The sequence below is a fragment of the Vombatus ursinus genome, unplaced genomic scaffold (assembly GCF_900497805.2).
Source record: "Vombatus ursinus unplaced genomic scaffold, bare-nosed wombat genome assembly UNPS02014799.1, whole genome shotgun sequence".
NCBI classification, from domain to species: domain Eukaryota; kingdom Metazoa; phylum Chordata; class Mammalia; order Diprotodontia; family Vombatidae; genus Vombatus; species Vombatus ursinus.
Genome location: NW_020954577.1, coordinates 25777205 through 25791825, shown reverse-complemented (window position 1 = coordinate 25791825; position 14621 = coordinate 25777205). Strand labels below are relative to the sequence as shown.

Genomic DNA, 14621 nt, shown 5'->3' with positions numbered 1-14621 from the left:
GGAGGACCTGAGTTCAAATCCGGCCTCAGACCAAACACTTGACACTTACTAGCTGTGTGACCCTAGGCAAGTCCAATTACCTAAACCCCAATTACCTAAAAAAAAAAAAAAAAAGTAAACAAACAAACAAAACAAAACCCAGCAAAATGCTTTCCAGAATGTTTGGTCTAATTCACAGGTCTACCACCAATGTATTTGTACACCTTTCTTTCCACAATCCAACATTAATTATCTGCCATATTTTGTCATCCATGGCAATTTTCTGAGTGTGGAATACTTCCAAGTTGTTTTGATGTACATTTGTAGATGTAATTTAGAGCCCTTTTTTCATATGGTTGCAATTCTTCTTTGGAGAACTGTTTACTCATATCCTTTGATCAGTTATCTATTGAAGAGTGTCTTTTGGTCTTATATGTTGCTGTTGGTTGTCTATAGATTTGGAATCACACCTTTAGCATATATTTTATATAAATATTTCCCCCAGTTGAATGTTTTCCTTCTTATCTTAGTTACACTAACTTTGTTCATACAAAGGATTTTCAATTTCATATCATCAAAATTATTTATTTTAGATAATTTAGAATCACCTACACACTTGTTGCTTGGATAATAAGCATTGGAAAACACCATAGAAGAGATATACCCTCAGCTGGTCCAGGACGGGGTAGGAGACCAGAAAGGGAATTACACCCTATACCTATGTGTCCAGACTATACTATACAGGGAAGGAATCTAGTTCCAGGAACAGGAAAATTTGCACTGATTCCAGACCAGAACAGCTGGGGGGAAAAGAGATAGGAAATCCCAAGGCAAATACAGTGGTATTAAATCTTGTGCTACCTTAAGTACATCAATCTGTGGTAGTGGTCAATGATCAAGTGCTTTAATGCTTGAATGAATTTTATGGTCAGAAGTTGAGTGTGACATTTTTCAAGTCGAGAAGATCAATATGGGTCTTCATGGGAACTACAATGGATAGTGCCATCAGGCAGACAACCATCTCCCAGGGCTCCCCTGTAAAACACTGGGTTGAGGCATGTAGAGCAATGCAAGTCTTTTTAACTTATTGTAAAGGGATGCTTGTGTTTTTCTCTATTCTCTTTGTTGTTTTTCTTTTTCCTCCTTTTTGTTACCTCATGGGCCAGTCAGGTGGTCCAGGTAGGGCAGAGTGGATCATCGACCTCTGAGAGAGATGATCTCTTAGAAGGAGAGGGGGCCAGATGTTGTCTCTAGCATCATGGATGACAACCTTAGGCTTCCTTCTCTCCTATTGAAGGAGACCCACTGGGCCTGGCTGATGCATCCCAGTTTCCTCAGGGTTTTTACAAGATCTTGGCGGAATTTTTCACCCACAAAAACATAAAGGACTGGGTTCAGGCAGCTGTGAAAGTATGCGATGGTCTGCGTAACCTGGAAACAGATATCAATGTGGGTGGAAATGTCACAGTCTGTGATGAACATCCTGTATGCATCGATGGTCTGCACCAATAAAATGATATTGTAGGGAAATTGAGATACAACAAAGACTGTGAGGACCAAGATGGTCACTTTTAAGGCTTTGTGTTTAGATGACTTCTTGGCTTGCATCAGGGTGTGAATGACGATGGTATAACAGATAGCCATGACAATGAGTGGGAGAAAGAATCCCAGAATAAATTTGAGCATCAGAACAATGGACTTGAGCCTACTGTCGTCATAGACCATCGTACAGGTGTTGATGTCGGAATGCATCTTACTTTGGCTGTACAGGTATTCTGGGATACACAGGGTGATCGTCACCATCCAGATGGCAAAACACACCATTTTGCTGTAGAGAAGACGCCTCCGCCTCCAGCGATGGGCTTTCATGGCCTGAGCAATGACGATGTATCTGTCAATACTGATACACATGAGAAGCAGCATGCAGCTGTAAAAGTTCATCTTGTATGTGGCATTGACCACTTTGCACATGTTGTTCCCGAATTTCCATTGCTCAGAAGCCTCAATGGCCCAGAAGGGCAGAGTGAGGAGGAAGAGGAGGTCAGCAATTGCCAGGTTCAGTAGGAACATATCCGTCATGGTCTTCACTCTTGTACAGTACCAGTACATAACGATGACTAGACTGTTGCCGAAAGTCCCTACCATAAACACAAGCCAGTAGAAAGGTGGAAGGAAGTAGTTAGCCAGTTGCCTGACGTTGGTCTTCCTACACATGTCATTGCTGTAAATCTCGTCGGGAATAGTGGAATTATAGTCAAAGCTATCCTGCAAACGGTCAACAGAGAGAATTAGGGAATAAGCATTTATTTAGCACCTACTACATGCCGTAACAATTATTCTCTCATTCAATCCCCACAACAGCCCTCAGAGGTAGGTGTTATTATTGTACCCATTTTACAGCTGAAAAAAGTGAAGCAGACAGAGGTTAAGTGATTTGCCCAGGGGCATCCAGCTAGTAAGTGTCTGAGACTGGATGTGAATTCAGGTCTTCCTGACTGCAGGTCTAGCCTCTATCCGCTTGCGCTACCCATCAGATCAAGGAATTCACACCAAAGGCAGAGAGCCATAGAGTAAGAAAGAAGGACAAACACAATCTGTCCTAAAGGCAGAAACCCTCAATGTCTCTAATGATGTCTTGAGTCTAAGATAAGACAGAAAGAGGTTTGAACAAAGTGTTTACTTCACAGTGGGATGTAGAAATTCTATGACTGTCTGTTTGATTTTTACCATTAGATTAGCCCAGGGGTTCTCAAATGGAGCAGTCAGGCACTTCATTTGCTACCAGTGCCCATAGTTGGCGTTGCCAAACAGAGCCATAACTAGGGTGGGGAGACTGGGGCTTTGCCTTAAAGTGTCAAATTTTGAGGGCACTAACTACACTTGAAGTCCTTCTGAAGTATAGAAATTGCAAAGTGCAGCAGCTAGTCAATAGGAAAAATCAGTTAAAATAGGAAGCTACCAGACTGGAGCAAACTCCTGCTCCATCCCACCCTGCTCCTGACTCCTCAGCTTCTACGGTCACTGCGATCTCTTCCCCAACCTTTGACTGAGGGCCCACTTCCTACAGCTTGCCCCAGGAGTCCTTGGAGGTATTTAGTCTAGGCACCAAATGCTAATTATAGTTCTGTTGACAAGGGGAAAAAAATAGATCTAGTTATCCACCCAACTGACTCTAAGTACACATGTAATTTCCTCTCCCCCCATCCCCACAAACACACAAACACATACCACATAAACTAGACGTGGGAAGTGGTCTTTTATGAAGTAGTCTAAAAAGGGGGGGGGGGGGGAGCTAGGTGGCGCAATGAATAGAGCACCAGCCCTGGAGTCAGGTGGACCTGAGCTCAAATCCAGCCTCAGACACTTGACACTTACTAGCTGTGAAACCCTGAGCAAGTCACTTAACCCCATTGCCTAGCCAAAAAAAAAAAAAAAAAAAAAAAGGAGTCTGTTAAGGTTGTACACTGTCTCTCTACTTAACCTTTGGGGTCATGGATCCCCCTTGGCAGTTTGGTGAAACCTGTGGATCCCTTCTCAGAAAAATAATATTCATAATTGAAAGAAATGCTAAATTTCAGTTAGAGGTTAGTGAAAATCAATTTTCTTTTCCTATTCAAATTCGTGGACCCCTGAAATGGTAGGGGTCTGTAGCGCCCAGGTTAAGAATCCCTGGTCTCATGGAAAGGGGGCTGCCTTAGGAGTCAGGAGCCTGGCACACTAGCACCACCTCTGAATCTGAGGCTTTCATGATTAAAGGGTCAGTAACTTCTGTAAAATGGCCCAACACCCAGGTGATAATGGTGAAGGGCACCATTGACTCTGAGAGGAAATGAACAAATCTCAGGGAAGCAGCTGGACAGAAAACTCTCATTTCTTTTAAGAACGTTTCTTCCATGTGGTATTGAGGAAGGAGTGCTGGTTCTGCAGTTGGGGTCCTGGGTTCAAATTCTACCTCTGACACTTACTCTCTTTGTGACTTTAGGCAGGTCATGTAACATCCCTGGACCTCAGTTTTCTCATCTGCAAATGTAAGGGGTTGGACTACATGGCCAATGAATTGCATAAATTAGGATTCCCAAGGGATTCTCAACCTTTGTTGGGTCATGGACCCCTTTGGCACAGGCTGGGGAAGCATACGGACTGCTCTCAGAGTAAAGTTTTTAAATGTATAAAATAATAAGAGTCAATTAATAGTCAGTTGATAAACATTTATTAAGCACTTACTATGTGCCAGGCACTGTGCTAAACAATGAGGATCCAAAAGGGGGCAAAAGACAGTCCCTGTGCTCAAGGAGCTTAACACATAGGTACAAACAAGTCATCGACGGGAGAAATAAGAAGTAATTGGCAGAGGAAAGACACTAGAACTGAGAGGGGTTGGGGAAATCTTCCTGTAGAAAATGGGATTTTAATTGGGACTTAAAGGAAGCCGGGAAAGCCAGTAGGCTGCGTTGAGGAGGAACGGCGGACAGCCGGAGAAGATGCCCAGAGCAAGGGTTGGAGGGTCTTGTTCATGGAACAGCCCGGAGGCCAGCATCATTGGACCGAAGAGGATATGAGGGGGAGTAAGGTGTGAGAAGACTGGAATGGTAGGAAGACGCTAGGATGTGAAGGGCTTTGATGCCAGCCTCAGCCCTTTGTATTTGATCCGGGAGGCAATAGGGAGTCACTGGGGCGTGTTGAGTAGGAGATGGGGGTAACATGGTCAGACCTGACCTTTAGGAAAATCACTTTGGCAACTGTGTGGAGGTTTGGAGAGGGGAGAGAGTTGAGGCACGCAGACCCACCAGCCACTACTGCGATAGTCCAACCGGGAGGTGATGAGGGTCTGCAGCAGGGGAGTGGCAGCATCAGGGGATAGATGTGTTCGAGGTGAAGCTGACAGACCTCCGTAACAGCTTGGACATAGGGGATGAGAGAGAGGTGAGGATTCCAGTCTGATTCCTAGGCTGTGAGCCCCAGTGACAGGGAGGATGGTATTACCCCCAACAGTAACAGGGAAGTTAGGAGGGAGGGGAGAAAACCATAAAGTTAAAAAATAAACCAATTACATCAAACTATAGTTATCAAGATATTTTTAAAGTCCGGAGGTCCCAAGTTAAGACCTAATCTACAGATAAGTGTCTTGGATAATTGACTCCACTCTCCTCTGTCTGCCACCCTCTTTGTGTAATGACATACATGCTTGAGGGTTAGAAATAGTGATGTGAATTACCAGATTCCAACCAGTGCTAGTTATAGAATATGTCACAGCCAAAGGCACATATACTTCTTAGCCATAAAGAAATGTGGGTTATGGTCTTGACTCAATTTGGACTAATGTTGTCAGACAGGAATTTATTTATTCAGGAGTTAGGTTTTAGCCCTATTGTAAAGAGTAATTATTTTTTAGCTTTGGGAAAGCCCCGTACCTTATTATGAACTGCCTTTCAGTGAAAATAGGACTGAGAGAACATCTTTGTCAAGAAATAAAAGATGTTATACAGATTAGGAGATCTGCGAAATTTAAGCTTTTTATCTCTTTTTGTGGTCCTGCCATTGTTCAGTCATGTCTGATTCCTCATGACCCCATTTGGGGTTTTCTTGGCAAAGATACTGGAGTGGTTTGCCATTTCCTCCTCCAGCTCATTTTATAGATGAGGAAAATGAGGCAAACAGGGTTAAGTGACTTGCCCAGGGTCACATAGCTAGTAAGTGTTTGAGGCCAGATTTGAACTCAGAAAGAGAAGTCTTTGACATCAGACTGGGTACTCTATCCACTGCGGCACCAATAATAACTGATTTTTAAAGAGGAAAACTATTTAAACAAAGAAAATTATTTCTAATGATAAAAAAATGAATTAGAAACTTGACCTTAAGTAATTGGGTCATAGGCTTAGGTCTGGAAGGAATCACCATCTCATTTTACATAGGAGTTAATTGAGACTCAGAGAGGCTAACAATGATTACTGAATTTTACGTAGGTGTTAACACTTGCAAAGTGGTTGACATATATTATCTCATTTGGTCCTTCCAACAACGTGTGAGATAAGTTTTCCATGTATCGTTCTGATGACTCCATGTTCAGTACCCTGAGCATGGCATGCAGCACATGGACCCCCTTTGTTTCATCTCTGCTCCAGAGCTCTGTCCAGGGTATATGTGCGTTTGGCTCTTGACATATTCTATAATTAGCACTGGTTGGAATCTGGTAACTCACATCGCTTGGATTCATTCAATGGCTCCTTCCCCAGGGTGGATGTTCCACTTGGGCACAGCTGACAATTGAGCTCTCCAGACCTTCTCATCCTGGGCAGTCTTGTCCCATGCCAAGTGTAACTGTAGAAGAACTGCCACTACATTCAATTCTCAAAGTCAACCCAGAATCCAGAGAAGAATCTATTCTGAACCAAGTGTGATATAGATCTACCCCTCATCATCCATTCTGTGATGCTCATCCCCCACCCCCGACCCCTACCTCCCCAGAGCTTGAAAGGGTAAGAAACCTGGCTCGGATTCCAGGGCCCAGAAGTGGGTTTGCAAGTTCCCACTTGTGGGCAGGATGACTGTTTACCATCAAAGGTAAACACGTTTGGTATCAACAGAAGCAGCGAGTCTGCTGCCCGCCCCTCTCTAGGTGTTGTGACTGTCATGACACACAAACAGAAGACTCAAGATGTAAGCCCAGGTAATCTCCCACAGCAGTGGAAACCACAGGACAGCAAGCAGACATTTAAAATTTAAAGAGAACTATAAGCAGGAGCAGGATGTTTGCCTCTCCCGTGTCATTTCACGACCCTTGCTTGCCATCCCCAGCTCCTACTTAGAACAGGGCCTGATTTATAGCAAGAGCTTCACAAATGCCTATTGACTGAATGTAGACCCTGAAAGAGCTGGAATCACAGGAAGGAAAGTCTGTGAAAGTGCATTGGAAAGTAGGAAGATAGGATATTGTTGTTATTTTTTATATATAATCTAGCATTTATGCAGCTCTTCAAGGTTTGCAAAGCATTTTATAAATATTATCTCATTTAATCCTCATAATGATGTGTACTGTTATCCCCATTTTAAAAATGAGAAAACTGAGGCAGACAGAGTATAAGTGGCTTGCCCAGGGCGACATAGTTAGTATCTGAGACTAGATTTGAATTCAGATCTTCTTGACTCCAAGCCCAGCACTCTACTCACTGTTGGGATAGGATTAAGCATGCATGTAAAGGAGGTGGCCTTGGCAACAGGACTGCCTTTTCCTACAAGACAGGAGTGAAACAGGAGATACAAGAGGAAGATGTCTTAGTGACCTGAGATGAGGAGAAGGGGAGAAGAGAGGGAAGAGCCTCCATTTTTCTCCATTATTCAGCCAAGAAGGCTGGGGTAGAGAGGGCCGTGGGAAGCTTGGAGAGAAGAAAAGGTTTGGAAGAGCCGCCGTGGAGAATGAGATACTGAATCAAGTAGAGAAGAGTACGATTGCCATGCAGCAATGAGAGCCCACTGGAAATTGAATGCAAGGTAGTTTTGCTCATCATTAACTCTGTTTGCCTCAGATTCCTCAGCTGTAAAATGGAGATAGCAATATTATCCAGGGTTGTTGTGTGGATCCAATGGGATATTTGCAAAGTGCTGGAAACAGTGCCTGACTCATAGTAGACACTTGAAAAATGCTTCTTCTCCAGCAGATTGCCTCTATTATCATTGCCACTTTCCCCCAATCATCAGTCTCTCCTATCCACTAGCTCCTTTCCTGAACCTGCAAACACACTCGTGTCTCCCCCATTCTTAAAAAATCCTCAGTTGGTCCCACCATCCCTGCTAGGTATTATCCTGTATCTCTCCCCTCCTTCTCAGCTAAATTCCTTGAGGAAGCCATACACACAAAGCCGAACAAGTTATGACATATGATTATGATGGAATACTGTTGTGCTGTAAGAAATGATGAGCAGGATGCTCTCAGAAAAGCCTGGAAAGACTTTCATGGGCTGATGCAAAGTGAAATGTACTGTGTACAAAGTAATAACAATATTGTAGGATGATCAGCTGTGAATGGCTTAGCTATTCTCAGCAATATAACGATCCAAGACAAGTCTGAAGGACTTATGATGAAAAATGCTAGGGGCAGCTAGGTGGCACAGTAGATAGAGCACTGGCCCTGAAGTTAGGAGGACCTAGGTTCAAATCCGGCCTCAGACCAAACTCTTCACACTTACTAGCTGTGTGACCCTGGGCAAGTCACTTAACCCCAATTGCCTTAAAAAAAAAAATGCTATCAATATCCAGAGAAAGAACCGATGCGGTCTGAATGCAGATTGAAGCATCCTTTTTTTTTTTAGCTTTCTTTATTTTTCTTCAGGGGTTTTTTTTTTTTTGGTCTTTTTTTTTTTTTTTTACAAAATGACTAATATGGAAAAATGTTTTACATGTATAACCTATATCAAATTGCTTGCCTTCTCAATGGGGTGGGAAGGGATGAAGGGAGAGAATTTGGAACTAAGTTTTGAAATGAATGTTAAAATTTTTTTACTTATAATCAGAGAAAAATAAAATACTAAATAATTTTTTAAAAGAAAAGAAAAAGGTTGGAAATTATGAAATTGTCCTTCTGTTTCTAATCCTATGGTGACGTGTAGTGATTTGTTAGTTTCCCTAAGAAGCCTTGAATTCGAGAATTGGACTCAGCCTTGGAAGTGTCATGCTCCCATTTGAGAAGTTCAGGAGTGTGAAATTCATCGATATTACATTCCCTGCCAGGAATTATGATGAAGGCAAAGACTTTAGTTCCAAGAAAATGTGTGATTAGATGGGGAGATATAACCCTAATGGATGAATCCATTAACTAGTTAACTAACTAGTATCCTAAACTAACCCCCTTTCATGCTTCTGGTTAAATATCCCTTCTGATATTAAGTAGAAGACAAATGATTGTTAGGTGAGAAATAAATCATCCGAATCATGTATAAGGTACAAGTGAAATGGGTTTTCTTTTGGTCTTCAGCTGAATTAAGGAAAAGTAGGAGAGAAACCAAAAAGAGAATATTTAATAGCTCTTGAGCTCAAAGGGACATCAAAGGGCACCATGTCCAACCTCTTCATTTTACAGATGAAGAAACTAAGATCCATAGAGGTGAATGATATGTTCAAGGTCACACAACGGGCAGAGCCAGGATTCAAACTAAGGTCTTATGACTCCATATCATAAAAAAACTCTTTTTCCTCTGTATCAGACACTTAAGTTTTTAATATTTTCCCCATTGACCAGAGCCTCTCTGACTTTCTGTTTTCAAGAGAGAATGTTAAGGTATTAAGTCTACGAATGGGTAATATGTTAGAATTGTGAGAACTTTGTGAAATTACTCAATAACTTCAAATGTCGTGTTTCAGTGGGAAAAGCCCTGAGTTTAGAATCAGAGCCCAAGCTCTCTCACTTACTGCTGGTGTGAGCCAGGGGAAGTAACTTCATCTCTCTCAAACTCAGTAAAATTTGGGGGTTGGGTAAAAAACAAACCCTTGGGTCCCCTGCAGTTCTAAATGTATGGTCCTAAATCACGTCCCTACTCTGGGACTCAGTTTCTCTTCTGTACAGTGAGAGTCTCAGACTAAATGATCTGTAAGTCCTCTCCAGTTCTAAAGACCTACTTTAAAGGGCAGGTTTGATTTTGTGGTTCAAACTAAACATCTGTCTGGGTTTTATCATCTGGAAAGTGCTATGGAAACCAATTAGATGGAATAAACACTATTACCCTGTCCCCCAGTAGTAGTAGATTTGTAACTAAAAGATGCCTTGACCATCGCTGAAGATCTGTTTCACTTGCCAACATCTTCCTAAAATGGACTTTCAATTGGAGTTGCTAAAGCAATGTCAGGGACAGCTAGGAGGTGCCATAGTGCATAGAGTGCTGGGCCTGGAGTCAGGAAGACTCGTCTTCATGAGTTCAAATCTGGCCTCAGATACTTACTAGCTGTGTGACCCTGGACAAGTCACTTCACCCTATTTGCCTCAGTTTCCTCATCTGTAAAATGACCTAGAGAAGGAAATGGCAAACCGCTGTAGTATCTTTGCTGAGAAAACTCCACATGGGCTCACAACGAATGGGACATGTTGGAAAACGACTGAACAACAAGAAAAGCAATGTCTCTAATACTTATCAGATTAACTTAAATTACAAATTGTTTAATAAGACTTATGTAATCAGTAAAGCAGGGAACACTCCCTCTCCATTCCACTCCTAGCAGAGATTTAAATCTCTTTAAATTTGCTTAAATCAGTCTTGTGTTGCCTTCTTTTCCTTATAAGGATAACGACATTTATATAGCACTTTTAGGTTGGCAAAGTACTTTACTAACTCATTTGTTCTTCACAACCACCCTAAGAGGTAGATGCTATTATCATCTCCATTTTATTATTATTATTGTTATTATCTATTATTACCCCCATTTTACAGATGAGAAAACTGAGGCAGCGCTTAAGTGATTTGTCCAGGATTACACAGATGGTAATTGTCTGACATCAGAGTTGAATTTAGGCCTTCCTGACTTCACATCTGTCTTTTGTCATTCACTTCATGAGCATTTTGACAACCAGTTGTCCATAGGAGATCTGTGTACAGAGAGTCAAAGGTGTCTCCAAGGTTGTGAACTTGGGTGACTAGAAAGATGGTAGTATCCTTGACAGAAATAGGGAAGTTAGGGATGAATTTGGGGAGGAAGATCATAAGTTCTGTACTGGATGTGTTGAGTTTGAAATGCCTTTGGAACCCCCAGATGGGGCTGCAGGCAGTTGGTGATGTAGGGACTAGAGGTCAGGAGAGAGATAAGGACAGGATATGTAAATCTGGGAGTCATCTGCATGGGAACAATAATCACAGTAGAAGGGTACAAACAGACAAAGGACCTGGGTTCAAATTCTAATCAACCTTTCCTAGTGACTTGGTCAAGTCACATTGCTTCTCTGTGACTCGGTTTCCTCATCTGTAAAATGACTAGGTGACCTCTAAGTTCCCTTCGAGCTCTGAATCTATGAGCATATGAGCTTTCTGGAATGACCTGATCTAATTAGAGGTTTTGTCGATTGATTTTATCTTTGTGTGAGAATATTTTCATTCTAGAATGTTTCCAAAAGTAGTAGCTTTTAAACATTTTTTAAAAATATACCCTAACCTAATATGAGAACATGTCTTGCTTGACCACGCTTGTTTGTTGCACAAGTTTTGGTTTTGTTTTTCTAGTGGGTGGGGGACCCAGTAGGAGGAAGAGAAAGTAAATATTTGATTACTGAAAAAAATGAAATCTAATTTAAAGATAGGTGATATGTATATTAAAAAAAACATGGGGCAGCTAGGTGGTGCAGTAGATAGAGCTCTGGCCTTGGAGTCAGGAGGACCTGAGTTCAAATCCAGCCTCAGACACATGACATTTACTAGCTGTGTGACCCTGGGCAAGTCACTTAACCCCGATTGCCTCACCGAAAAGCAAAAAACAAAAAGACAAAAAAAACCCATGCTCTACTTACCTAAGAAAACTGAGGTCTCTCCTTTCAAAGAGTTTACAAATATATGTATTACTCATAGAAGGAGAGTCAGAGAGAGAAAGCTAGTGACCCCACAAGAGACTAGAGGCCCAGTTCCAGCACATTCCCAAGCTCTGGTCATGAATGTCAGGCTCTAAACAATCTAGTTGTTTGAGTTACAGTATGGTCTGTAAGCTATTGTTGAGTGACCTATAGGTAAGGGAGGGCATGCTTTAAAAACAAACAAGGCAAAAGCCTGGCACTGACAGGGGACTGGGGAAAAGACCGGACTGAACAGGAAGGAAAGAAGGAAACAGGCATTTATTTAGTGCCTGCTATATACTAGGTAATGTGCTAGGAGCCTTACAAATATTATCTCATTTGATCCTTACAACAAGTCTTTGAGGTAGGCACTATTTTTATCTCCATTTCACAGTTAGGGAAACTGAGTTTAAGTGACTTGCCCAGGGTCACATAGCTAGTAAGTGTCTGAGGTCAGATTTGAACTCAAGCTCTCTAGCCACTGAGCTACCTGACTGCCCTGATTCAAGCTAATTGGGTCGTCGTATATAGAAAGCTAGCCTTGAAGCCAGGAAGACCTGGATTCAGATCCCCACTCTGTCAAATATTGGCTCGTTATCCTGGGCAGCCCCTCCTCGATCACTGCCTTATCATGGCGGAGGGGCTTGCGTAGTTCAATATGGACAGGCCATGTGGAGAGTTCTGACAAAAGGTGATCCCTGGAGAAGGAAATGGCAAACCCCTCTAGTATCTGCCAGGAAAACTCTACAGACAGCATTAAAATGCTTGACGTTGGAAGATGAGCCCCTCTGGTCGAGGGCCTGGCATGCCGCGATCCATGGGGTCATGAAGAGTCAGATGGGGCTGAACAACAATCCCAGGCAAATCTCTTAACTTCCAGTGTTCTAGGCAGCTCTTTATGGCTAAGTGGCAGAAGAAAGGTTCCTCACCTGGGAATTCCCTATGCCAATGAAATCCCAATCCCAGTCCTAAGGTGCAAGTCCCTGGGGGCAGTGGAGATCAAAAAAGTAATGACTGTGTGACCCTGAGCAAAACCCCGATTGCCTCTCAAAAAAAAAATGGAAAAAAAGTAATGGAAAGGATGATCCCTGTCTTCAAAGAGCGTATATGTGGAGGAGAAAGGACATGGACACAGACAAGCATTTGTAATGCAGGGTTGAGTGTAACAGAGCTAAAGAAATTTCCAGACAAAGTATTCTAGGAAAACACAAGGTAGGAAAGAACACATTCACTAAGAGGATCCAGGAGGGCTTCAGGGGAAGAGCTGCTCAAAGTGTCAGACAATACATGGTACTGTATTTTGGTGGGGAAAGAGGCTTCATTGAGATAAGACAGACACTCTCTGCTGGTTTGGGATAAGAAATGTCCTAATGAATGACCGTCCCCAATCACTACCACCAAAGCCAACCTACAAGGAGCCTACAAGGGTAAGCATAACAGTACTCACCATGAAATCAGTGGGCATCTTGTTTGCTCAGGTGGAGACTTGTCTTTAGAAGGATAGCACCCCAAAAAAAACAACGCAGGAGAAAAAAACAATGAGAGAATTCACAAAAGATCAAGAAAAACTCCACACCAACCAATCAGGTTAAATTTTGAAATCTAGACACTGCCCAATCTCCTAGACCTAGACCTTCCCCTATGGGCACTGGATGGAAGTTCCTTCAGGCCCCAAATACAAAATGGAAAAAACAAAACAAAACACAAACAAAAACCCTAGCACAGCTTAGGCACTGAAGCAGAGGGAGAAGCAGTTGGCTGCCTCTGAATCTGCTACTATGGATTAGCCCAGTTTACAAAGACACAGATGTACAGCTAGCAATGAAATGCACAGCTGCGCCAGGTGACCCATAGAAAAAAGGAGCAACCAGGGAAGGAAACCTGTGCTTTGCCTTGCTAGAGTTGTGTGTGTATGTGTGTGTGTAACCCCATTTATTTACCTGAGTCTGGCTTCCGGTTGCAGTCAGTTTTGCTGAATGCAAACAAGATTTTGTTTGTTTGGTTTGGTTTGGTTTATAGAAAGATTTGAATAAATCCTGAGACTGAAACAAGTGGTCTGGAAAGAGCTGTGTTTTCCTAAGGGATAGTTCTAGAACCTAATTATCCTATTATGAAATAATGGATAGAGAGGCCTATGAAAGACAATGGGATAGACTCAAACCCTCACCTTCAATCAAATGTTGTTTCTACCTGGAATTAGCCCCTCGATTACACTAACTTTTGTATTTATCTTTAATAAGCCCAGGAAAAAATGATTCTAATTTTCTTTCATGCTCTTGTGGGACCTATCTGCACAATGAAAGAAAGTTCCTTCTTTTTCTTCTCCCAGTATTTCTTCTCTTCATAGTCTTCATTCATTTTTCTTTTCTTCTTTTCCCTTTCCTTGTTTATAGTCCTCATTCATTCATTTTTTAAAATTCAAAAAAACACTGTACTAGGTACTACAAAAGTTATGTTTGTTAAATAAAAAAATGAATGAATGAGGACTAGAAAGAGGAGGAAGAGAAAGAAGAATGAGGAAGAAAAAGAGGAATGACAGAAGGAAGAAGGATAAGAAAGGGTTTGGGGTACAAAAGTATTATTTCTACTTTAAGCTGTAAAGTGCCCAGTTTTAGCCTGAAAGGATTTTGTGTTCAGTCATTTCAGTCATGTCAGACTCTTTGTGACCCCATTTGGGGTCTTCTTGGCGGAGACACTGGAGTGGTTTGTCATTTCCTTCTCCAGCTCATTTTTACAGATGAGGAAACTGGGGCCAACCCTGAACAAGCTAAGAATTCTTTCAAGATTGCTGTTGGAAATGGAAATTGACAACCCAGAAGCGTCACCTGAAACACAGTGAATTGAGAAGATGACATAAGATAGAAATAGTCAGTGGCAGTCTGACTGTGGGAAGGTTGACTCACTGCTGATGAAGCTGTGAATGAGTCCAACCTTTCTGGAAAGCAGTTTGGAATTTTGCTTTAAAAGGGGTGGGAGTGGGCAGCTAGGTGGTACAGTGGATAGAGCTCTGGCCTTGGAGTCAGGAGAACCTGAGTTCAAATCCAGCCTGAGACGCTTGACACTTACTAGCTGTGTGACCCTGGGCAAGTCACTTAACCCTATCCCCTCACCAAAAAAAGCA

The 14621-nt window shown here is 42.2% G+C and overlaps 1 protein-coding gene across 1 annotated transcript; it reads right to left on the bottom strand.

Annotated features, from left to right (window-relative positions):
- Positions 1-504: 504 nt before the first annotated feature.
- On the bottom strand, positions 505-13017 carry CCR9 (C-C motif chemokine receptor 9). Its single transcript, XM_027872534.1, has 2 exons — positions 12948-13017; positions 505-2244 (listed from the first exon to the last, which is right to left on the bottom strand). The coding sequence occupies exons 1-2, from the start codon at positions 12963-12965 to the stop codon at positions 1201-1203; spliced, it is 1062 nt and encodes a 353-aa protein (XP_027728335.1). The 5' UTR covers positions 12966-13017; the 3' UTR covers positions 505-1200.
- Positions 13018-14621: the final 1604 nt, after the last annotated feature.